The 25140-nt window shown below is 39.0% G+C and overlaps 2 gene segments (V, D, J or C); both read left to right on the top strand.

Moving 5' to 3' along the window:
- LOC116080189 overlaps nucleotides 1–25140 on the top strand; it is a 1139691-nt gene that overhangs the window by 51939 nt on the left and 1062612 nt on the right.
- Nucleotides 1–25140, top strand: part of LOC116080186 — a 1015034-nt gene that overhangs the window by 31201 nt on the left and 958693 nt on the right. The window contains 1 exon segment of the C gene segment in view: nucleotides 5142–5279. Within this exon segment, the coding sequence occupies nucleotides 5226–5279 (54 nt within the window).

The following is a 25140-nucleotide window of genomic DNA, read 5'->3' as shown; positions in this document are numbered from 1 at the left end:
TGGGGCTAGTATTATGTAGCTCTGATGAGCTGGCTTATAGACAGGAGTCCAAGCGGGACATTTATATATACAGAGGCCATAAGCCTTATCATGATGCCACTTTTTCCATAGTAGCTACTGTATTTCCTGTGCTCCATACAGATAAAATCAAGTAAATTAATAATACTCCTGTGTGGGTTGATCAGTGGCCTATATTTCTAGAGTAAATAGAAACAGCTTCATTGCTAGTGTGGGAGCAGTTAAAAACAGGTCATATGAGGAAATCAAATTTCTCATGGAACATGCCTATTTTCATGATTAAAAAATAATCAGGTAAAAGATTTTAAGAAGATTTATGATTCTTTGATTTGATTGGGAACATTACAGACTAGATTACCATCTCCTGTGGCAATTCCTAAAGGATTTTACAATATAGTTATGGATTTATTGCCTTTATATTGAGGGGGTTACAAATTACCCCAGAGAAGGTACAGAGACCATTTGATAAACTTAAATGATTTTCAAAATTTATTGGGTGATATATATTGGCTTCGTCCTTACCTAAACTTACCACAGGAGACTAGAAGCCCTTATTGATATTCTTAGAGGTAATTCTGATCCAAATTTTCCTAGATCCTTAACTAGGAAGTGATATCTGCTTGACAGCAGGTGGATAAGACTATTGAGAATCAATTCATTACTTACCCTTGCATTTATTAGTTTTCAATACTAGTCATGCCCCTACTGCATTGTTGTGACAGAAGGAACCTATTTTGTGGATCCATTCAAAGATATCTCCAAAATGTAATATCGTGCCATATTATGAAGCTTTTGTATAGATTTAGCTACTGACTCAATTTTTAGATTAATAAAGTTTTTATATATACATGAAGTTATCTTTCCAAGGTAATGGCTTGGAAGGCAATAGACAATGCCCTTGTGGTATTTACTGATGGCACATCTAAGAAAGAACTAGTTACCTCATTAATGGTAAATACTTAATTAAGTACTTCTGGTCTCTCCACTAAATTGGCTGAATTAATGGAGGTTTTGAAGGTCTTTGAAGCTGTGTCTGATACATTTGATTTATACTCCAACAGCTTCTGTTTGCCGTTGTAGACAGTTTTAAGATAAACATGCCAACAGGACTTCTATTTAATCACTTACCAAAATAACATTTTTGCACTTAAAAATCAATTCTATATTGGTCATATTAGGGCTCATTCTGGCCTGCCAGGACCTTTAGCCAGAGGCAATGACCATTGACAGAGCTCTTATATAGAGAGATTATGGTTTCATATCCTGTGGCCTTAACTAAACAGGATCATGATAAGTTTCCATTTTCCAGCCAAACTCTGAGGCTCAAACTTAAAATTTCCAGTGAACAAGCAAGAATGATCGTTAAACAGTGCCCTAAATGTGTTATTTTATCTCCAGTCCAACATTTGGGGGTAAACCACCGAGTGCTGGTACCTAATAGTATCTGGCAAATAGATATAACACATTATGCAGAATTTGGAAAGCTTAATATATACATGTCTGCATTGATACTTGTTCAGAATTTATCTTTGCTTTCCTACAAACAGGAGAAGCCTCTAAAAATGGTATTGACAAGCTTCAGTGTTATGAGCCTTCTCACACTAGAAAAATATTTTTTCTCCTTTTACAAAGATTTTGATTGTTGAATGTGTGTTCTGCAAGATTAAAAAATTGGCTTTTCTAGACCTAGGGAGAGACTCTCTTTCCCCAGAGGTCTCCAAAGGTACTTTTGTTCTTTTTATTCTTTTCATTTTGACATTTCTACAGACCTACGTCTGTTCGCATGCTTGCTATTTACTTGGCCCAGATGCTGTATTGGGGCAGAGGGTCTGTCAGCCTTTTTTCCCAAAGGAAGGGGGAAGCGCGATGGCTTACAGAGAGACTAATATGCCAGATTGATTGCTGCCTTCAACAGGCAAGCTCAGAAAGCCTTTTCCTTTTTCCTTTTGCTTTTGTTTTCATTTGTTCTAAAGCTGATAGACTTTTTCCTGCCAGTTTTGAACGTGTTTTTTTCCCATTTGATTTGAAAATCTGCTTTCTCCTGACAAAGCAGAGGCAAATAAACCTGGCCCTCCTGTAGCAAAAGTATGTTCGTGTCTTTGTTTATGTTCTATAGCAGACACGCGACATCCCAAAGCCGCCTGGCTTACCATTAAGATTCCAGCTTTTCAAAGGTTAATTCAACTGCTGGAGGCTTCTAAGAACTGATTTGCATTGTCCAGAGACCATTTCCTGGCAACCTACCCCAGAGTCCTGGCTAACAAAAGGACTGCTCCCAGCTCCAAAGTCCACCGAGTCCCCTCCTCCTGACTCCAGCCATCAGCTGTCAGTTCCAGTGCCTGGCTGACAGAGATTCTTCAGCTGGTTTCAGAAAATATTAACAGCTTTTGGACTTCTACAGGTGTTTGTGGATGTGACTTGGCACTTTGCATGGAAGGATGGTGGAGAAGATGACACTTCCTCTGGTTGTGATATTTTCCCAGGCAAGCACATGGCCGATGGCTGGGTGTGTTACAGACACATTGTAGCCCAGTTCCCCACCCATCCCCCACCCTACCCCACCCCCCCGCTGTGCAGAACGTGCCTGAGGGGGCAGATTCAGAGAGTGTCTTAACGTACCAGTTGTGATTCCCATGCAAATGTGTCGAGAGAGTGTCTTACCCTGCATTTTAACGAGAGAGGGTGAAATGTGGGCTCCCCCCCACCAAAATGTGGGCTCCCCCGCCTCGCCTTTGCTTGATCCAGGGCTGCGGATGCCACCTGTGGAGAAGTTGCCAGACTGCTGCAGATCAAAGTTCATCGGACTTTCCTTTGAAGTTCCTCTTCTGGTCTAAGTGTTTATGTTAAGATTGGATACTTTCAGTTTCCCCTTGGTCTCAATATTGCCTCTGGTTATATAAAAACCCAGTTCTTCCCTAAGTAAAGTGACACCTCGATACAACTACCTGGTGTCCCTGTCTTGTCTCTCTCTCTTACCCCTTTGTATTCACAGGTACTCAATTATCTCCAGTCCGAGGGCGCCCAACGGAGTGAGGGTCCACTGGATGGACTCCTACAAATAATAGTATAACAATTAGAAAAAAAAAACCTGAATGGAGAACTCCTGAGACTCCACACCAAGCTAAAGGTCTATTGATATTTGATGACTGATGGGCCAAATATAGTCACTTTTAAGGAAAGATTTATGTAGTGTCACTATGTACTACTAATTACACTATCTATCTGTATATAGACAGCATTAATTAGATGCACAGTGATATTAGTTAATCAAATAAAGGAGATCAAGATGTTGGCAGAGGGTTAATAGGAGTTCACTAGAGGAACTACAAGGACCTGGTGAAGATAGACAGTGGGGATCCTGAGAGTAGATGTAGCTGACACCATATTTCATACATGATTGAAAATTTCAAAGAATAGAAATCATCATGAACTACAGAAATAACAATTTCATATATGTTTAGAATTTTTGTTTGAGTGTATTTTGTACACTGTACATATTTCATCGACAACTTCTACCCAACCTTTTCATGCCTATTTCCCTTTATTCCGCTGGACAATTTCACTAATATATCATCATGTCTTTGTTGTTGTATACAACTATAGAATATCTAAGAGCTTCTTGGGAAATTCTCATTTAATGTCTGTGTTTCTGATAAGGTGTAAAATTAATACTTACCTCCAATTGCATTCATTTGTCCAAAACAATATAAATTTCTTAATACTTTCTGATGAAAAACTTCTGAAATATATATATATATGTATATACATATACATATATATGATACACATATCATATATATATATACAATATGTGTAATTATATGTGCAATATATTTATAATTATGTACATTATATATATTATGTTTATAACTATGCTTGGGTTTTTTATTTTCTTTTAAAGATTTATTTATATTTTTATTAGATATTTTCTTTATTTACACATAAATTTCTCCTTTCCCAGTTTCCCCTCCAAAAGGCAAACAAAGAAACAAACAAAAACAACAAAAACAAACCCCTGTTGCCTCCCCTCTCCCCATGCCTGCCACCCTACCCTTTCCCACTTATTGGCCCTGGCATTCCCCTACACTGGGGCATAGAACCTTCACAGGGCCGACGTCCTCTCCTCCTATTGATGATCAAATTTGCAATCCTCTACTATACATGTGTTGCCAGAACAATCAGACCCCTCCATGGTTTTTAAATCCTATGTTGACAGGTATAGCTTATTTTAATAATTTAGTTACTGAAGATTGTGCTGTAATAATCACTGATGTGTAAATATTTCTGAAGTACATTTATTTTTGGTCATTTGACTGAGTTTTTATTTTATAACCTGTTGGAAAGGCAAACATCAGTCACATATATTAGAAAGAAGGCTCAAAATTCTTAAAATGTAGCAGTTCTTTTTTTCTTTTTAATTTTTGATGCCTACCATCACTTTCACAACCAGCATCTGCAAATCAGTTCAGTAAAAATGTCCCAGAGTAGAGAAACAATGCCAGGCCAGAAATCAGTTGAGAGCATAGTCCCTGATGGTTTATGCATGGCATCTGCACAATGCTCAGGGAAAGGGTATGGGATGCATTTCAGCAGAGAGGATTAGGACTTGGACCATAGCACACTGTTGTCTAAACCCTGTGTCTTCTCCTTTTTTTTTCTCCAGCTTGACTAGGTTCTTATCTAAGGAGTGCTATGCTTGTGAATATGCAAATTACCCGAGTCTATGTCTGTAAATACAAGGATGTCCACACCCTGTAAGCAACATATGATCAGTGTCCTCTCTGCAGTCTCTGAATACACTGAATCTAACCATAGAATGGAGCTGGGTCTTTCTCTTTCTCCTGTCAGTAACTACAGATAAGGAATTCACCATTTACAAATCTGAAGAGGAGATAGGGCCTGAAGTGAAAATGAATTCCACAATGCCTTTCTCTCCACAGGTGTCCACTCCCAGGTACAGTTGCAGCAGTCTGGAGCTGAGCTACTGGTGAGGCCTAGGGCTTCAGCGAAGTTGTCCTGCAAAGCTTCTGGCTATAACTTCAGAAGCATATGATAAAACTACAGTATAACCTGTGTAAAGCAGAGGTCTGGGCATGGGGCTTGAGTGGATTGGATGGATTTATCCTGGAAATGGTAATACTAACTACAATGCAAAGTTCAAGGGCAAGGCCACACTGACTGCAGACACATCCTCCAGCACAGCCTACATGCAACTCAGCAGCCTGACATCTGAGGACTCTGCGGTCTATTACTGTGCAAGACACAGTGTTGTAACCACATCCTGAGTGTGTTAGAAATCCTGAAGGAGCAGGAAGCTGTCTTGTGAGTGAGATTACAGAAAATATTAATCGAAAGGTTTTCTCAGCAATAATCATTTTGTGAATCCACTTTTCTGTTTCCTTATCGCAGTCCTGTAGTACCTTTGTTAACTTTGTAAAACTATATCTAAGAATAAAGTGATGTTGATTTAAGATAAACCTACAGTATCTCATACCTTGTCAATTTTTTCACCAGTGACCACCTCCATTGACATGTTTCTATTTTTGTAAAATAATTAAAAATAGAAAACTGTGATATTGCATAATAAAACTATTTCTGGATTCTGAATCAGTTGAAGCACTTTTTGGAACAGCTGACAATAAAGTATAGTAGAAATGTGACCTATAAAATCCAAATCACAAATATATGGGCAAAAAAGAAACAATTTTCATATTAACTGACCTCAGGTTTTGTTGTTAACTGGCTGTGTGTTCCAGGAGAAGTTTTAGTTTCTTAGAAGGTAAGAAATTTATATCAGAATGCACAGCCATATAAGAATAATTCCTATAATTTGGAAAAATATTAACTCATGTTTCACAGAACTCACTTTTAAAATCAATGTATGTACATGTTAATTTTGGTAGACTCTAAGATTATCTCTGCTCCCACATTTTTCTTTCTTCTCAGTCTCAGTAATCAGTCCTACAGTCACTAGCCTTCATACAATATTGACCTATAATGACACAGCATTAACTCTCATAGTCCAATGCATACCTGGTGCTCATCCTTGTTATAAAGAGTTTTGTGAACTTGTTGGCTGTGTCTAGGTCAACCTGTCTTTCCTGGGCTTTGTTTTGATTTTTTTTTCCTTTTTGAACTGTCCTTATTCCACTATGTTTGGTATCTCATTACCGTGTTTTGTCTTCTTTTTTATTATTTTTAGGTACTGTTTGTTTTCTAAATGTGGAGGATCAAATAGTTGTTGGGGAAGGGGAATTAGTAATCAGACTATACTGAATGAAAAACCCTATTTTCAATACAACATAGAAAATGGATTCTAAGAATTAATGAATAAAAAAAGAAATCTGATAATATCTTTTTGTGTAAATCTCATCTCACATATGCCCAAGTTTAAGTTGTTTAAAGTATAATAAAAGGCCAGGACTTAAAGGATTTAAGGATGAAGCATATATAAAATCCATAATACTAAGGTGTAGTGAAACAATTAAATTAAATATTTGGGCTTTAGCTTGTGTGTGTGTGTGTGTGTGTGTGTGTGTGTGTGTGTGTGTGTGTATGCATGTGTTTGAGTGTGTGTTTATATTTTCAGTAATGAATTTTCAGTTATTAATTTTTATGCACATAGAGTAATTTCTAATAGGAAACTTTTTATTTCTTGAGAAGGGGTCACTACAAGTGTCAGACTGGGAAACAAACTATGTGAAGAAATGAGAATGAGAACCTGGTACCGACTGACTTTGTCAATGTGGGTCAGGCTTCACAGTGTCTAAGCACAGTCAGTTTTTTGTAGTAATATTTAAACAGAATAGAATTCAGAATAGGGTCTGCAGGAAACAATAATTTCCATAATCATTCCAATTCCGCTTGTATAATGAAGCTTAAGGTGCGAAAATTTAAAAACAGTTTTACAAACTTTTTGTAACCTTGAATGTGGGTTATGTTACTAAAAGGATGGACTAGAATCTAATGTGACCACTGACCAACAGCATGAAAGTCAGCAGGCCTTCAAGTACATGTGACAATGCCACTAATGATGGGTAAGAATCTAATGAGGGAAAACAGGGTGTGGTCTTCCACTACACATTTGAAATAGGTCACCAGGTATTAAGAACCTCTACTCCCAGCATTCAGAACAGAGTGCAGGTATCTTATTATTTCTCCTGAACCAAGACAATGCCACTACATGATTAAATCCCTGGCTCTTTCTGTGCTTCTCTATGAGTACAAGGCCCTCATTCTCACTATATTTCCTGTGTCAGTGTCATCAATAATATTTCTGAATATTAGTTGTCATGAGGCCATGAAAGGAAAGCTTCTAAATAAACTAGTCATGTAGAGCCTGAATAGTCGGTGCAGAGATGGTTATTTCCTGACTATGCTCAGTCAATTACACACAAAACCCAGGAGACTATCTCTTTATCAGTGAGTTCTTATGTTGAAGAGCACAGTATCTGACACAGATCACTGCAGATACTTCTTAGAACCTATGTCAGCCCCCTGGGAAGGTTACAGAAACAGAAATGACACAATTTTGAGGAACTCCCAGTCAACATTGCAATAGTTTGTCTCATAGTAGTATAAGTTTCTCAATTAGACTATGAGAATCTTTGTAACTCTGACTAAGCAAGTGAAAGAGCACTATGTGAAAACTTTCAAATCTTTGAAGAAACAAATTGAAGAAGATATTAGAAGATGGAAAATCTCTCATTGGTAGTGTTAACACTGTAAAAATGGTCATGCTACCCAAAGACATCTACAGATTCAAAGCAATCCCCACTAAAATTTTAAAAAAGTTCTTTATAGATCATAACACTCAACTTCATTTAGAAAAAGAAAACAGAAAAATATGAAAAAACCCAAACAACCAAATCTAGTACAGAAAAAAAAATCTTGTGCAATAAATGAGTATGCAAAGGAACCACAATCTGTCACTTCAACATGTACTTCAAAGCTACAATAATAAAAACTGCATATCATTGGCATAAAAACAGACAGATCGATCAATGGCATAGAATAAATTATTCTATCATAAATTCACATATATATGGATACCTGGTTTTTGATAAAGAATACAGAAATACACATTGAAAGAAAGAAAGCATCTTCAATTAAATAGTGCTGGTACAAATGGATATATCTATGTAGAAAAATGCAAATATATTTATATATATTACCATTACCCTGCACAAAACTTAAGACCAAATGGATCAAAGACCTTAAATAGAACCAAATTATACTGAGCCTAGTAGAAGAGAAAGTGGGGAATAAATGAGAACTCATTGGCACAGGAGACAACTTCTTGAATAGAACACCAATAGAAAGACAATTGGGGCCTCATGAAACTCAGAAGGCTAAGACAAATGACACCATGAAAAGGACTAAATGGCAGCCTTAAGAATGGGAAAAGATATTCTACAACTCCACAGTTGATAGAAGTCTGATTTCCTAAATATATAAAGAACTCAAGAAACTAGACATCAACAAACCAAATAATAGAACTTAACAATAGGGTATAGATCTAAACAGAATTATGAACAGAGGAATCTCAAATGTCAGAAGAGCACTTAAAGAAATGTTTTGTGTCCTTAGACAGTAGGGGGATGCAAGTAAAAATGACTCTGAGATTCCATCTTATAGCTTTAAGAATGACTAAGATGTAAACCACAAGTGACAGCTTCTGATAAGGATATGGAGTAAGGGAACACTTTGCCATTGCTGGCATAAGTGCAAACTTGTATAGCCACATTGGAAATCAGTAATTAAGCTTCTCAGAAAATTTGAAAAAGATTCACCTCAAGACCCAGCATATCTCTTCTGGGCATATATGCAAAGGACACTCCATCCTACTTAAAGGATACTTCGTCAACTATTTCTATAGTTGTTTTATTTGTAATAGCACAAAACAGGAAACAACTTAGATGTCCTTAAACCAAAGAATGGATGAAGAACATTTTGTATATTTATACAACCTATTATTACTCAGCTATAAAATAATAAACAATAAAAATAACAAATTTTCAAATGGATGGAACTATAATACAATCATATTGAGTAAAAAAAAAACCTCAGAACCTGAAAGATTGACATAGTATGTATTACTTGTAAGTGTATATTAGCTGTTATATGGAGGACAATCATGCTACAATCTATGGATGCAGAAAGAATAAGTAACAAGAAGGGTTCAAGTAGGGACAAAAGTATCTACCTGTGAAGGGGAAATAGAGTAGATATTGCTTGGAGAAATGGGAACTAGGAGGATCAGGCATTTTGGAGGATGAGGTAGGAAGTACTGGAAAACTTATGTGGAATTGAGGGCTATTTCTGGGGCAAGGCAGAAACTAGGGCAACGGAAACTCCAAAGAGTGTGACCCTAGCTAAAACTCCTAGTAATGGGGAATATGAAGCCTGAACTGGCTATCTTCTGTAACCAGACATGTCTTCCATTGGAGGGATTAGAAAAACAACTCATCCACAAATCCTTCAACCTACAATTTGTCCTGACTGCAATAGTTCTGGAGTAAAGATGGAGGCAGAAATTATGGGAGCCCCCAACAAATGACTGGTCTAGTTTGAGACCCATTCCATAGAAGGGATTCCAAATCTGACACTGTCTGGAAGGCCAGTTGGCAGGGTTTGGATAGCCCAGAGAATTAGGATAGAAACATGCATGAGTGGCAAATAAAACAACAACACAACAAGAGCAGAAACAACAACATAATATCATGATTTCTAATGATATTCTGCTATACCCATAGACAAGAGCTTAATACAGTCTTCATCAGAGAATCTTCATCTAACTACTGATGGAAACAGATGCAGAAACTCACATCTAAACATTAGGTGGAACTTGGAGATTGAGTGGGAAAAGATTGGGAGGAATCATTGTTGGAGCCAGGAGTCAAGGATACCACAAGAAAATCCACAGTATCAATTAACCCCTATGATAATTATAATTATCATAGGGACTCAAAATACTAAATCAACATTCAGGCAGCCTCAAAGAGTCTGGCCTAGGACCTCTGCATGTATGTTAGGGTTGTATTAGATATTATATTAGTTATACCTTGTTGGTATTGGAGGGGATCTGGGTCTGTCTCTGACACGTTTGCCTGCCACTGGATCCTTTTTCTCCTACTGGGTTGCCTTGGTCCAGCCTTAATATGGGGAGGTCTGGCTAGTCTTATCACAACTTGATATGCCATGTGAGATTATATTGTATAAGGCTTGTTTTTTTCTGAAAGGAAATTCTGGAAAAGTGTATTTGGAGAGGGAGAAGGGAAGGACTTGGAAGAGAGGATGCTCTGGCAGCTGTGGTCTAGACATAATATAAGAAAATATAAAAACTAAATTCTTTAAATAATTACTAAAATTTTATATTTCATAAAATAAAAATACAAATCACTTCTGCTACCATTATTGAATAAAATGTACTGAAAAGTAAACAGTTGTTTGGAAGCCTTTAATACACTGACAGATTGGCAGACATTAGGACATAGAATAAGTCCAAGGTAGGCAGAAGGGCTTGCTTTAATTTGGAGATTGAAATCAAGGGTATATCTATGAATGCACTTATATCACTGGGCTAGATTCAGGATCTGCCTAAAGAAATGGGATTAATTTAAAGTCTGTATAATGGATACAGATTCAGATCCTGGCTTACACAAGTAAGAGTATATTATGTCTTAGAACTAAGGCTCTAATCCAAGAATAGTTCTAAGACTGTGGATAAAAAACATAGGATGTAAGTGATTGAAATACATTTCTAAAAGGGAAAACATGTGGGGCAGTACTCTGTTCAGGCAACCTGGGCCCAGTAGAGTAACAGGCCTAGAACCCTGGAGCAACAGTGGGCACTTTCTGCCTGTAAGGGACAGAAGGACTTTGGCTATAACTCCTGGGTCCTTGGCCCCTTTTGCAGTCTCAGCCTCTCACAGCTGTCCTAGCAGGGGAGAAACACATGTAGTTTTGTCATGTAGACCATATCCCAAGCTCCCAGCATTCTAGTTGGACCCTGTCCCCAGTCATCAGACTACAGCCAGGTATGCCTCGCCCCACAGACAGATAGCCATGCCTCACACAATAGAAGGGGAGGTTTGCTCCCTCCTCTCTCTCTTGTCCTCTTTACTCTCTTGCATTCTTGCCTTCTTCATCTCTATCTTGCACTTTGTCTTCTCTTGCTTCCTTTATTCTTCTGCTCTTAGTTCTCTTCTCTTGCCTTCTTCCTCTCTCTCTTGCCTTCTTGCTCTCTTGTTTCCTTTCTTTCCTCCTCTCTCTCTCCTTCCCTTCTCCTCTCCTTTCTATCTCTCTACATGACCAGTATATTTTCTCTTTCCTATAATAAGATGTCTCACTTATGCATTGCCTCCTTTTAACTAACTAATGTACTGGGTGGCCTAGGGATCAGGGGCAGAGACTGCCAGGCCTCAGGAGAGAGACACAGCTCCAGGCAGCAGCAGAGAGACACAGACCCACACACAGGGACATCAGAAGAAAGAAACATTGCTTTCTCACAATTCTTCTATAAGAACATGATAAGGAAAGTTTTGCTTTCTCAGTACCTACTTCTTTATTTACATTTCAAATGTTTTCCTCTTTCCAGGCCTCCACTTTGGAAGCCCTCTATCCCATCCCCCACCACCTTGCCTCTATGAGGTTGCTGCTCCACCCATCTACTCACCCTTGTCTCCCCACCCTGGCATTTCTCTACATTGGTGCATCAAACACTCTCAGGTACAAGGACCTTCCTCGAACTGATGCCAACAAGGCTATCCTTTGCCACCTATGCTGCTGGATCCATTAATCCCTCCCTGTGTACTCTTTGGTAGGTGGTCCAGTGTCTGGGAGCTCTGGGAGGGCTGGCTATTTGACACTGTTGCTCCTTCCATGGGACTGTAAAACCCTTCAGCTCCTCCAGTCCCTTCTCTTCCTCCTCCATCTGGAACCCCACACTCAATCCAATGGTTGGCTGCAAGCATACACCTCTGTATTTGACAGACTCTGACAGACCATGCCAGGAGACAGCCATATCAGGCTCCCATCAAGAAGCATTTCCCAGCGTACCCTATAGTGTCCAGGTTTGGTCACTGTATATGGATGGCTAAGTATCAGTGAGTATATAACTTGTGTGTTCATTTGTCACTGAGTTACCACACTCAGGATAGTATTTTCAAGTTGTACCCCTTTACCTGGGAATTTTATGGAGTCACTGCTTTCAATAGCTACGTAGTACTCCATTGTGTAAATATACCACATTTTCTGTATCCATTCCTCTGTTGAGGGACATCTGGGTTATTTCCAACTTTAGGCTTTTGTGTCGTCATTTGCAGATGATATGATAGTATACTTAAGTGACCCTAAAAATTCTGCCAGAGAATTCCTAAACTTGATAAGCAACTTCAGTAAAGTGTTTGGATATAAAATTAACTCAAACAAATCAGTAGCCTTCCTATACTCAAAGGATAAGCGGGTTAAGAAAGAAATTATGGAAGTGACACCCTTCACAATAGTCATGAACAATATAAAATATCTGGATGTGACTCTAACTAAACAAGTGAAAGGTCTGTATAAAAACAACTTCAAAGCTCTGAAGAAAGAAATCGAATAAGACCTCAAAAGATGAAAAGAACTCTCATGTCATGGACTGGCAGGATTAATATAACAAAAATGGCCATCTTACTGAAAGCAATTTACAGAATCAATGCAATCCCCATCAAAATTCCAACTCAATTATTTACAGAGTTAAAAAGAGCAATTCTCAAATTCATTTGAAATAACAAAAAACCCAAAATAGTGAAAACTAATCTCAACAACAAAACTTCAAGAGGAATCACCATCCCTGACCTCAAGCTGTACTACAGAGCAATAGTGATTAAAAACTGCATTGTATTGTTACAGGAAGGTACCAATAGACCTGATGCCAACAAAGCCATCTTCTGCCACATATGCTGCCAGATCCATGGGTCCCTCCTCATGTACTCTTTAGTTGATGGTCCAGTCACCCAGAGCTCCAGGATAAACAGGTAGATCAATGGAAAAGAATTGAAAACCCAGAAATGAAGCCACACACCTATGGTCACTTGACATAATCATCATGATCTTTGACAAATCATCTAAAACCACCCAGTGGAAAAAAGACAGCATTTTCAACAAATGGTTCTGGTTCAACTGGAGGTCAACATGTAGAAGAATGGAACTTGAGTCATTCTTATCTTCCTTTACAAAGCTCAAGTCCAAGTGGATAAAGGACCTCCAGATACAACCAGATACACTTGAATCTAATAAAAGAGAAAGTGGGGGAAAGCCTTAAACACATGTGCACCTGGGAAGAGTTCCTGAACAGAAGAACACCAATGGGTTATGCCCTAAGATGGCACCTCATAAAATTCTAAAGCTTCTTTAAGGCAAAGGACCCTGTCAACAGGACAAACCTGCAAAAACAGATTAGAAAAAGATATTTAGCAATCCTACATCTGATACAAGGCTAATGTCCAATATATACAAAGAACTTAAGAAGTTAGACTCCAGAGAAGCAAATAACCCTATTTAAATATGGGGAGCAGGGTTTAGCAGAGAATTTGTTTGTTTGTTTGTGTTTGTTTGTTTGTTTTGAGACAGGGTTTGTCCGTTTAGCTCTGGCTATAATGAAACTCATTCTGTAGACCAGGCTGGCCTCGAACTCAGAAATCTGCCTGGCTCTTCCTCCCAAGTGCTGGGATTAAAGGCATGCACCAGAGAATTTTCAATGGAAGAATATCTAATGGCTGAGAAACAACTAAAGAAATGATCAATATCCTTAGTCATCGGGGAAATGCAAATCAAAACAACCCTGAGATTCCATCTCACACCAGTCAGAATGGATAAGATCAACAACTCAGTTGACAGCAGACACTGGAGATGTGGGAAAAGAGGAACTAACTAGCATGGTTGGTGGAAATGCTAGCTGGTACAATCACTCTGGAAATCAGTTTGGCAGTTCCTTATAAAATTGGACATAATACTACCTGATGACAGTCATATTTCTAATACTCAGTACCTACTTTTAAATAAGCTGTCCAAATGGGCAATTTTTAATGAGCACATTATCACTTAATACTGTGTGAGAAATATGGCAAGTTATTATTTTGGGGATTATACCTCACAAATGAATCTTGAGCATGCCTTTGATTTATTACTTAAATCAGATTTGGATTTGGACGATCCTGTGAGTTTAGAGTAGGCAAATTGAGTTATGAAGAACCCTGTTAAGTGATGTCCACAGTATTCTTATGTGCTGGGATTCTGGACCAAATACCACTGAGATCAGAATGTAAGTAAAAGCATGTTGCTGGGCAGTGGTGGCACACGCCTTTAATACCAGCACTTGAGAGGCAGAGGCAGGCAGATCTCTGAGTTTGAAGCCAGCCTGATTTACAGAGCGAGTTTCAGGACAGCCAGGGCTATGCAGAGAAACCCTGTCTTGGGGAAAAAAAAGCATTTGTCAATTTCTGTTTTTTGAGTATTAATGCAATGTGACTTCCAACATTAATGTCTTGACTCTATGAGTTCTCTGGCATGATGCACTGTATCTCAAACTGTGAAAATCATGTGTGTGTGTGTGTATGTGTGTGTGTGTGTGTGTGTGTGTGTGTGTGGTGTACCTTCTCTCAGTTCTACTTTTCAAACAGCTTGTACCTACAATGCAGAATGTAACTAATGTTGAAAATTAGTACTAGGAAGTAGGACTATTGCTGTGATAAAACTGATTGTAGTCTTAATCACTGTCCTATTGCTATGAAGAGTTATCATGATCAACGCCACTCTTTTGTTTGTTTCTTTCTTTTTCTTTTTATTAAAGTTGATATTTTCCCATTTTAATATTTTAATTTATTTAATTTTTTATTAATCATTCCGTTAGTTTATATCTCAAATGTTTCTCCACTTCGTGGTTAACCCTCACACATTCCCATTCTTCATCTGCTTACTCCCCACTCCCCTTTGCCTCTATGAGGGTGCTCACCCATCCACCGCCTCCTGTCCTACTACTCCAGTATCCCACTATGTTGGGGCATCAAAACTTCACAGGACAAAGGGCCTCCCCTCCCATTAATATCATGCAAGGCCATCCTCTGCTACATATGTATCAGAGGATGTATACTTCCTGTACACTTCTTGGTTTTGGTCTAGTCCCTGGGAGCACTGGGTGGTTTGGCCAGCTGACCTTGTTCTTCTTATGGGGTTGCAATCCCCCTCTGCTCCTCCAGTCTTTTGCCAACTGGGGTCCCAGAGCTCAGTCTAATGGTTGGCTCCAAGCTTCACAGGACCCAACTTGAACTACTTTAGCCAAAATACACAGTGAGGAGGAGATAAAAACTGTAAAGAACAGTAGGCAGGTATGAGCCCACATCATAGAATGGGGTCACCCATCTATCTAAAAGTTTTTAACCAGGAAATGTTCCCGTCCAAAGGAAAGACAGGAACAAAAATGTAGCAGAGACTGAAGGACCAGCTGGGGATATTTAATTAGGGTCTTGCTTATACTTTCAGAAGGTGAGTTTATTATCATAATGGTAGTGAGCGTTATTGTATGTCTACCATTGGAACCACACAGGATACAGACACAATATCCAACAGATTCTACATGCAACTCATCAGCCTGATATCTAAGGACTCTGCCATTTATTATTTTGACAAGCAGAATGTCACAGCCCAATTTTGCTGTTTAAAAATCAATGGCTCATGCTTTAAGATCAACAATTGACAAATGAAACCTTATTGAATTGAAAAGTTTCTATAAGTCATAGAACACAGTCAATAGGATAAAACAACAATCCATAGTTTGGACAAAGATCATTACCAACTCTACATCTGATAGAGGGTTAACATCCAAAATATACAAAGACCTCAAGAAGTTAGACTCCAAAGAGCTAAATAACCCTATTAAAAATTCGGTATAGAGCTAAACAGAATTCTCAATTGAGGATTCTTGAATGGCTGCAAAGCACTTAAAGAAATGTTCAACATCCTTAGTCATCATGGAAATGCAAATCAAAATGACCCTGAGATTCCACCTTACACAAAGCATAATGACTAAGATCAAAAAGAGGTGACAACAGATACTGGTGAGGATGCAGATAAGGAGAAACACTCCTCCATTGCTGATGGGACTTCAAGATGGTAAAACCACTTTGGAAATCAACCTGGCAGTTCCTCAGAAAATTAGAAATAGTTATACTTGAAGAATAGTTCTACCAGCTATACCACTCCTGCGCATATACCTAAAAGATGCTTCGACATATAAAAAGGGCATGTTCTCCACTATTTTCACAGCAGCCTTATTTATAATAGCAAGAAGCTTGAAACAAACCGGATGTTGCTCAACAGAAGAAAGAATATAGAAATTGTGGTCTGTTTACACAATGGAGTACTAGTCAGCTATTAAAAGCAGTGACTTCATGAAATTTGCAGGCAAAGAGATGGAAAACTAGAAAATACCATCCTGTGCGAGGTGACCCAGACATAAAAGAACACACATGATATATACTCACTGATAAGTGGATTTTAACCCCCAAACTCAGAATACCCATGTTACAACCCACAAACCATATGTAGCTCAAGAATGAAGAAGACCAGATTGTAGATGTTTCAATCCTACATGTAACGGGGAACAAAGTAATCACAGGAGGTAGGGACCTGGGAATGAGACAGGAAAGGAAGAGAAAAATGGGGTGCAGGAACAGGTATTGGAAGGGACAGTAGAGAAATTCAGAGGGTCAGAAAATTGAATAGAAATATGTATGAGTGGGAGATGGAGAGCTGGGTATAGCCACTAGAAAGTCCCGGACTTCAGGAAAGTGAGAGTCTCTTAGGAGCCAATAGTAGTGACTTTAACTGAAATATCCAACAAAGGGGAGATCCAATCTATAGAGATCACCTCCACTAGACAGGCGCTGCCCCCAGTGGAGGGACGGAACCACCCACCAAACTCAAATTTTTTAACCCAGAAATGTTTCTGTCTAAAGGACAGACAGGCACAAAATATAGAACAGAGTCTGAAGAAAAGGATATTCAGAGAGAACCCTACCCTAGGGGTCCATCCTATCTGCAGACAGCAAACCCCTACACTATCACTGGTGCCAAGATGTGCTTGCAGACAGAAGCGAGATGTGGCTGTTCCCCAAAAAGTTGTACTAGCACCTGACCAATACAGATGCAGGTACTTATAGCCAAACATTAGACTGAGCCTAGGGACCCCAATGGAAGATATAGAGGAGGAATGAATAACCTGAAGGGAATTACAACTCCATTAGAACAATATCAGGGTTGTTTTGATTTGCATTTCCCTGATGACTAAGGATGTTGAACATTTCTATAGGTATTTCTCAGCCATTCAGTTTTCCTCAGTTGATAATTCTTTGCTTAGTTCTGTACCCAGTTTTTAAATAGGGTTATTTGGTTCTTTGGAGTCTAACTTCTTGAATTCTTTGTATGTATTGGAATTTAGCCCTCTATTGGATGTAGGGTTGGTGAAGATCTTTTCCAAATCTTTTGGTTGATGTTTTGTCCTATTGACAGTGTCCTTTGCCTTAATGAAGCATTGCAATTTTGTGAGGTCTCATTTGTCAAGTCTTGATCTTAGAGCATAAGCTATTGGTGTTCTGTTCAGGAAATTTTCCACTGTGCCCATGGGCTTAAGGTTCTTTCTCACTTTCTTTTCTGTTAGTTTCAGTGTAACTGGTTTTATGTAGGTCCTTGATCCACTTGGACTTGAGATTTGTACAAGGAGATAGGAATGGATCAATTTGCATTCTTCTACATGCTAACCACCAGTTGAACCAGTACCATTTGTTGAAAAAGGAAGGGCTAAGATCAAAAACTCAGGTGACAGCAGATGCTGGTGAGGATGTGGGGAAAGAGGAACACTCCTCCATTGCTAGTGGGAATACAAGTTAATACAAACATTCTGGAAATCAGTTTGGTGGTTCCTCAGAAAACTGGACATAGTAATACCTAAAGACCCAGATTTACCACACCTGGGCATATATCCAAAAGATCCTCCAACATGTAATAAGGACACATGTTCCACTATATTCATAGCAGACTTATTTATAATATCCAGAAGCTGGAAAGAACCCAGATGTCTCTCAATAGAGGAATGGATATAGAAAATGTGGTACTTTTAAACTATGGAGTACTACTCAGCTATTAAAAACAATGAATCCATGAAATTCATAGGCAAATGGATTGAACTAGAAAATATCATCCTGAGCAAGGTAACCCAATCACAAAAGAACACACATGGTATGCACTCACTGATAAGTGGATATTAGCTTAGAAGCTTGGAATACCCAAGATTCAATTCACAAAAATGAAGCTCAAGAAGAAGGAAGACCAAAGTGTGGATACTTCAGCCTTTCTTAGAAGGGGGAGCAAAATACCAATGGAAGGTGTTACATAGTCAAAGTGTGGAGCAGAGACTGAAGGAAAGGCCACCCAGAGACTGCCCTACCTGGGGATACATCCCATATACAGTCACTAAACCCAGACACTATTGTGGATGCTAGTAAGTGCTGGCTGACAGGATCTTGATATAGCTGTCTTCTGAGAGGCTCTGCCAGTGCCTGACTAATACAGAAGTAGAGGCTCGCAACCATACAATGGACTGAGTGCAGAGTCCTCAATGGAGGAGCTAGAGAAAGGACCCAATGAGCTTAAGAGTTTTGCATCCCAATAGGAGGAACAAAAATATGAACTAACCAGTACCCTCATAGCTCCCAGGGACTAAACCATCGACCAAAAAGGATACATGGTGGGACTCATGACCCAAGGTGCATATGTAGCAGAGGATGGCCTTGTTGGTCATCAATGGGAGGAAAGGCCTTTGGTCCTGTGAAGGTTCTATGCCCCGGTGTAGGGGAATGCCAGAATCAGGAAGCAGGCATGAGTGGGTGGCTGAACAGGGGAAGGGAAGGGGATATGGAGTTTCCTGAGGGGAAACCAGGAAAGGGAATAACATTTGAAATGTGAATAAAGAAAATATCTAAGTATAAAAAGAACAATATCAACTAAGTGGACCACCCAGAGCTCCCAGGGACTAAACCACCAACAAAAGAGCACACATGGAGGGAGCCAAGACTCCAGATACATATGTAGCAAAGGATTGCTTTATCTGGCATCAATGGGAAAGGAGCCCCTTGGTTCTGTGAAGGCTTCATGCCCCACCATAGGTGGATGCTAGTGTGGTCAGGTGGGAGTGGGTGAGTGGGTGGAGGAGCACTCTCAAAGAGGCAAAAGGGAAGGCAGAGGGGGAATGAGATAGAGATATCGTGGACATGTAATCAGAAAGGGGGATATTACTTGAAGTATAAATGAATAAAATGATTAATAAAAATAAAAAATAAAAACACTGGAGGATGAGGAAGCCCCCTTGAGACTGAGAGGACAGGGAAGAGTAACCTGAAACCTTGCTTAATCTTCTGATTGAGTATTGAGGAAAGAAACAGCAGTCTAAGAATTAACTGTCATGTTATAAGGAATTTTCTAAGTGTCCTTGCATGGAGGATTCAGAGATAAGAAAGTTTTGAATTAGTAAAGTTGACTCATAAGTTCCTATACTGGTGTTAATCTGAGTACAAGTATCGATCAATACTTTGGAAGCGAAATGTTTGATCACATGTTAAATCAATGTCTAATTCATAGATGACCAAATTGATGTTGAATAGGTACTAACAAAATTAATTCACAAATCTGAGCTGTATTCATGAAATCTGAGTATTAGATTCAGAGATTAACCATTGCTTAATGATTCTACATTCAAATATTTCCCAAGTTGCTTACTCTGTAACACCTTGTCAGTTATACAACACTGACCATAGTTACACAACCCTGAACACTGAAAATAAGACTATCTCCTACAGTCTTTGAGATTATGGATGTGACAATCATCCTCAGCACTTTGCTAAGGACTCTTTTATAGTTTTAGAGATGAATGGGATGTAGAGATTGTTTGTAAATTCTTTAGACATAATTTACAGAGTAGGCTATCCAGAAATCCGCAAAAATATCTCTAAACTTGCTCTGTCTACAACTAATACATAATATATACTTTACATATATATATATATATATATATATATATATATATATATAATACATTATATATATGTATACACACACATATATATATGTATATATATATACATATATATATATATATATATATATGTTTACTGAAGGCATTATGGTGTATCGATCTGTGAGAGAATCAGAGTGAAGATACATGAACAAGTCTCCAAGCACAGTCCTCCCAGTGAAATGCAAATGATGTTCTGGCTCTGAAATGGTGGACAGAAGAAATTTATGTGTATCATACCAGAGTTACACGAGAAACTCCTTGCAGTTTAAGATAAATGAAACTAAATGAGTCAGGAAAATAATCTACATAATAAAAGGAGAATAAGAAAAATGTTTGATTGTATTTATTTGTCTTCTGGAATCTGGCTCATTTCTCTTAATACATTATATATCTAAAACATTTCTATAAAAGCTTTAAAATAAATGACATGGTGTCTAGTCTCATGTTTCTTCACTACTGAGTGAAAGAGCTCTTTACACTCCGAGATTCCAAAGTTCCTTTATTCACTCGTTTGTTGATTGCTTATATGAGCATGTAGGCTGCTACTACAATGTGAATTATTCAGCAACCAGCATGAATTGTCCAGTACTTTTTTGTTGTATCCTGTATATTACACTTGAAATTAAAATTTCCTTCATACTTTAAATAAAAAAGAAAGAAAAATGCTTGAAATCACTCTGTGTGTATTTCACATAAAAGTCATGCAAAGTTTCACAGGTACTGCACTTGATCAACAAATATCGTGTTCCCCATATTAGTTTAATTTAAGAGAATAAGGTTATATAAACTATTTATAATCTCACAGCATCCATAATTTTGTAAATAGATTACACTGTAAGAAAACAAAATCTATGTAAATCTGTAATACTTATGTAGGCATCCACTCCTGTCCATTGCAACCTATGGTAGCCATCAGCATCCCACCATACTGGAGTAAACACTCATAGACATTTCCCAGCACAACATAGATGTTGAAATGCCAATATAACACATATGGCATTCTGAAATAAGGGTTAACTATTCCATTATAATTGTAAATGTTGATCCTAAGGATTCTACCTTGCAAACTGACAATTCACAGGATATATTGATTGTAACCAGTGATAGAAGAGAAGATGTATTTGACTGGCCCCTGCTCTTTTTATTGCTCTTTCTTTCGGCATTCCTTTAAATGCATATGCAATGTGGAAAACAGAGTGAGTCACAGAATACAATTATTTGATACTTATTTCTATTTCTTTCTAAGGGGAAATAATAACTTCCAAGAATAGTTAACTGATCCATGCCATAATGTTTACTCTTTTTTTTTTCTGTAGACAACTATTCCTGAGTGTCCCAGGAATTCATTCATGGACACATGTGTGGCTGCATCTGAGCTCAAAACTCATTGTCTTCCTGCATACTGGTGCTCTGCCCCTGATGTAGCCTGATGAAAACAGAAATGAGCCTGATATCTCCTGTCATTACCTTCTTAGAAATGAGAACTACTAGAGCTGGATCCAACTGCCACCAAAGAGGAATCTGGCTTTGAGAGAGACATTATAGCAATATTGGCACAATGTAAACTCTTTAAAGTAGAAGTTATTTACCTATGTAAATTAGTTCCATTTATACCTTAAGCTGAGCTTGGTGAACACTGAAGTTACAGTGATGTGTTATTGCTTAAGCCAGATCATTTAATTTCAGTGTAACCCATAATAAATCTCCCTGCAGGGGAGGTTATAACCAGCAGGGGGCATAGTAGATCCAAAAATCCCAAGTAGAATGTTGAGGTAAGTTTTCCGAGGACTGTTTCCTTTGTGATTTTCTTTCTTAAGTGTATTAACTGATCTGATGTGAGGCAGTCTAGGGCAGTGGTCTGTTCAGACAACTTAGGCTCAGTCCAGTAATAGCCTTGAGCCCTTTAGCATCAGTGGGCAGTTTTCTGCTTGCAGAAGGCAGAAGGAGTTTGGCTATAATTCTTGATTCTTTGGCTTCTGCTTCTGTCAAAACCCCTCACAGCTGCCCCCGCAGAAGATTGTGCCCTATCAGGCAGACAATGCCCCAAGCTCCCAGCATTCTTGCTGGACTCTATCCCCAGTCATGTGACCACAGCCAACATGCCACATCCCATACAATATAAGGGGCGGTTTGCCCCCTCCTCTCTCTCTTGCTCTTTGTCTCTTGCTCTTGCCCTTTTTCCTCTCTTGCTCTCTCTCTCCTCTATGCTCTTTTTTCTCTTCTCTTGCTTTCTTCCTTTCCTTTATCTCTTTCCTTCTCCATTTCTCCTTCCCCTCCTTTCCTTCTCTTGGCTTGACAGGCCTATTTTCTTCTTACAATAAAATATCTCATTTATACATTGCCTCCTTTTTAACTACGCTCTGTGTAGCCATAGACCTCAGCAGCAGGAGAGAGAGCTAGCTCCAGGCTACAGTAGCGGTCTGCCATTGGAACAACAACTGCTGCCAATTGTGTGGCCAACAAACCTCTGCCCTGCACTAACAGAACAGCTATACTGCTTCCTTTTCCCCCCATGTCCAGCCCCCTTTCGTTCCCAGACCCCTGCAGCATCCAGCAGCACCTGTAGTGTCCAGCCTCAGGGAGCCTAGGTCCCTGGCTTCCTGGAAGGCCAAGGGATCCCCTACAACTGTCTCGTTTTTTCTGCTCCCCATGGACTGGGACTCAGTCGCCCCCCAGATTGAGGTAAAGTGCACAAACAGACACCTTACGCTTTTGCTAGCCAGAGCTCAGCATCTCTGGCCTGAGTATAAGGTCACAGTACCCCAACTTTTGTGTTCCTTGGCTGCCTGGGTGCTTGTACCCAGTGTGCCAGTTCCCCTAACATCAGCGATGTATGTCCAAAATGTTTTCAACTTGCTTAAGATTTTTTAAGTCACCTAATCTACTTCCACAGGTCAAATCAACTATGCTGACTACCATCATTCAACCCTTAATTAACAACTGGTTTCCTTTCACAGACAAACTGTTACTGCCCATCCCGGAGACATAATTTTCTTCCCTAGCCACATGAAGCAGACCTTAAAGATTCCTTCCAGGATTAAATCCCTCACAAATCCTTGCTTTCTAAGATCCTAACAATGTTCCCCCAAAGATCAATGCAGACATTCTTCTGCCAAGGTTCTGCTCTTTTGTCATAGTTATTCTGCAGATTTACCCCTATGTGGGAGGACAGTGTCTGTGGCTACAGATCCGCCAGAGACAATGCTGTCTCCTGGGGCATGCTGACAACATAGCAGCCTTCCTCCAGATAACTCATCTGACTGAAAGCTTCCTAGACATGCACTGAACCCACAGAGGACACACAACAGACTTGAGATCTTCAAGCTACAGATGAACTCTCTTGCCAAAGCCAAATGGCTGCTGAACTTGGAAAAGGTTATGTGATAGTAAGGAAAACATAACATCTATCCAGAATTAATTGCTGTTCAAAACTGATGTTTTCACCCTCAAAGTGTATTATCCATGGAACAATTGATTCTTGATCTCTTGCCTTGCCTATTGTCCTCACCCTCTGACTTAATTGTGTTACTCCTCTGTCCTATATGATTTCTTTTGATACTTCCACCCCACCCAAAATTTTCACCATAAATGATACAATCACTCCAGGGACGCTATACTTATCCCAACATAATAGGCAGTTATTCTAATGACACCTCTGTCTTAAAAAAGCAGAAAGGGGAATTGTGAGGCAGTGTAGGGCAGTGGTCTGTTCAGACAACTTAAGCCCAGTCCAGTAATGGTCTTGAGCCCTGGAGCCTCAGTAGGCAGTTTTCTGCTTGCTTGGGGTGGAAGGAGTTCAGCTATATCTCCTGAGTCTTTGGCTTCTGTTTCAGTCACAACCCCTCACAGCTGTCCCCGCAGGAGATGTGTGCCCTATCAAGCAGACAATGCCCCAAGCCTCCAGCATTGGACTCTACCCCAAGTCATCTGACCACAGCCAGACATGCCACTCCTCATACAATACAAGGGGCAATTTGCCCCCTCCCCTCTCTCTTGCTCTTTGTCTCTTCCCTCTTTTGGTTCTTCTCTTCATCTCTTGCTCTTGCTCTCTTGTCCTCTTCCTCCTCTCTCTTACTCTTTGTTCTTTTCTCTTGCCTTCTTGCTCTCTTGCTTTTTTCCTTTCCTTTCTCTCTTTCTCTCTCCTTGTCTTCTCCTCTCCTTCCTCTCTTTTTCTTCTCCCTACTTTACTGGCCTATTTTCTCTTACCTATAATAAAATATCTCATTTTTACATTGCCTCCTTCTTAAATAACATGCCCTGCCTGCAGGCCTCAGCACCAGGGAGAAAAAGACTCAGGCCATTAGCAGCGAGCTAGTTTTGGTACAACAATGTGATCCTTCTTGATTGACATGTGATGTCTCCATATTCAAAATTGTAAAGATGCTTTTGTTAAACAATTCACATATATATACATGCATATATATATACATGCATATATATGTATATATATATATATATTTCTTGTTCTTAATCTGCTTTTAAAATTTTTGAAGGAAAGTCATAGAATGTATTCTGATAATAGAATTCCATTCCCCCAATTTATCCCAGATCCTTTCTCACTCCCCACTAATCAAAATACATACTTTTTTCTGTGTAGAAAACAAAAATATGTAAAAGTAATTTGAAAAGGTATTAAAAACAAACAATACAAAAAACCCAAGTTACACACACACAACCAATAAAACCACATCTTTGTAGTCATGTATATAGGCAAAAACATAAGTAAGAGAAAAAGAAATGCGCAAATTGATATAATGATGTGTGGCAAAATATTTACAAAAATACCCTTGAGTTCCCTTTTTGTTGGCCATCAAGAGCTAAGCATGTCTTCCACGAATAAGTGTGGTTAATATACCCTACAAGACTACAATGGAGGAAACTCATTTTTCTATTGCAAGTGAGTGCCAATTTGAAGGAAGCTTCACTTGCAGCTTCACTTCACTTCCTGCAGCTTCACTTCATTCCGTGGGTGATTCACGAACAGGGGAACTCGAGATTCTGTAAGATAAGTG

This window comes from Mastomys coucha, unplaced genomic scaffold (assembly GCF_008632895.1).
Source record: "Mastomys coucha isolate ucsf_1 unplaced genomic scaffold, UCSF_Mcou_1 pScaffold6, whole genome shotgun sequence".
Classification (NCBI taxonomy): domain Eukaryota; kingdom Metazoa; phylum Chordata; class Mammalia; order Rodentia; family Muridae; genus Mastomys; species Mastomys coucha.
Note: the sequence above shows the minus strand (reverse complement) of the source record. Positions and strands in the feature narration are given on the sequence as shown.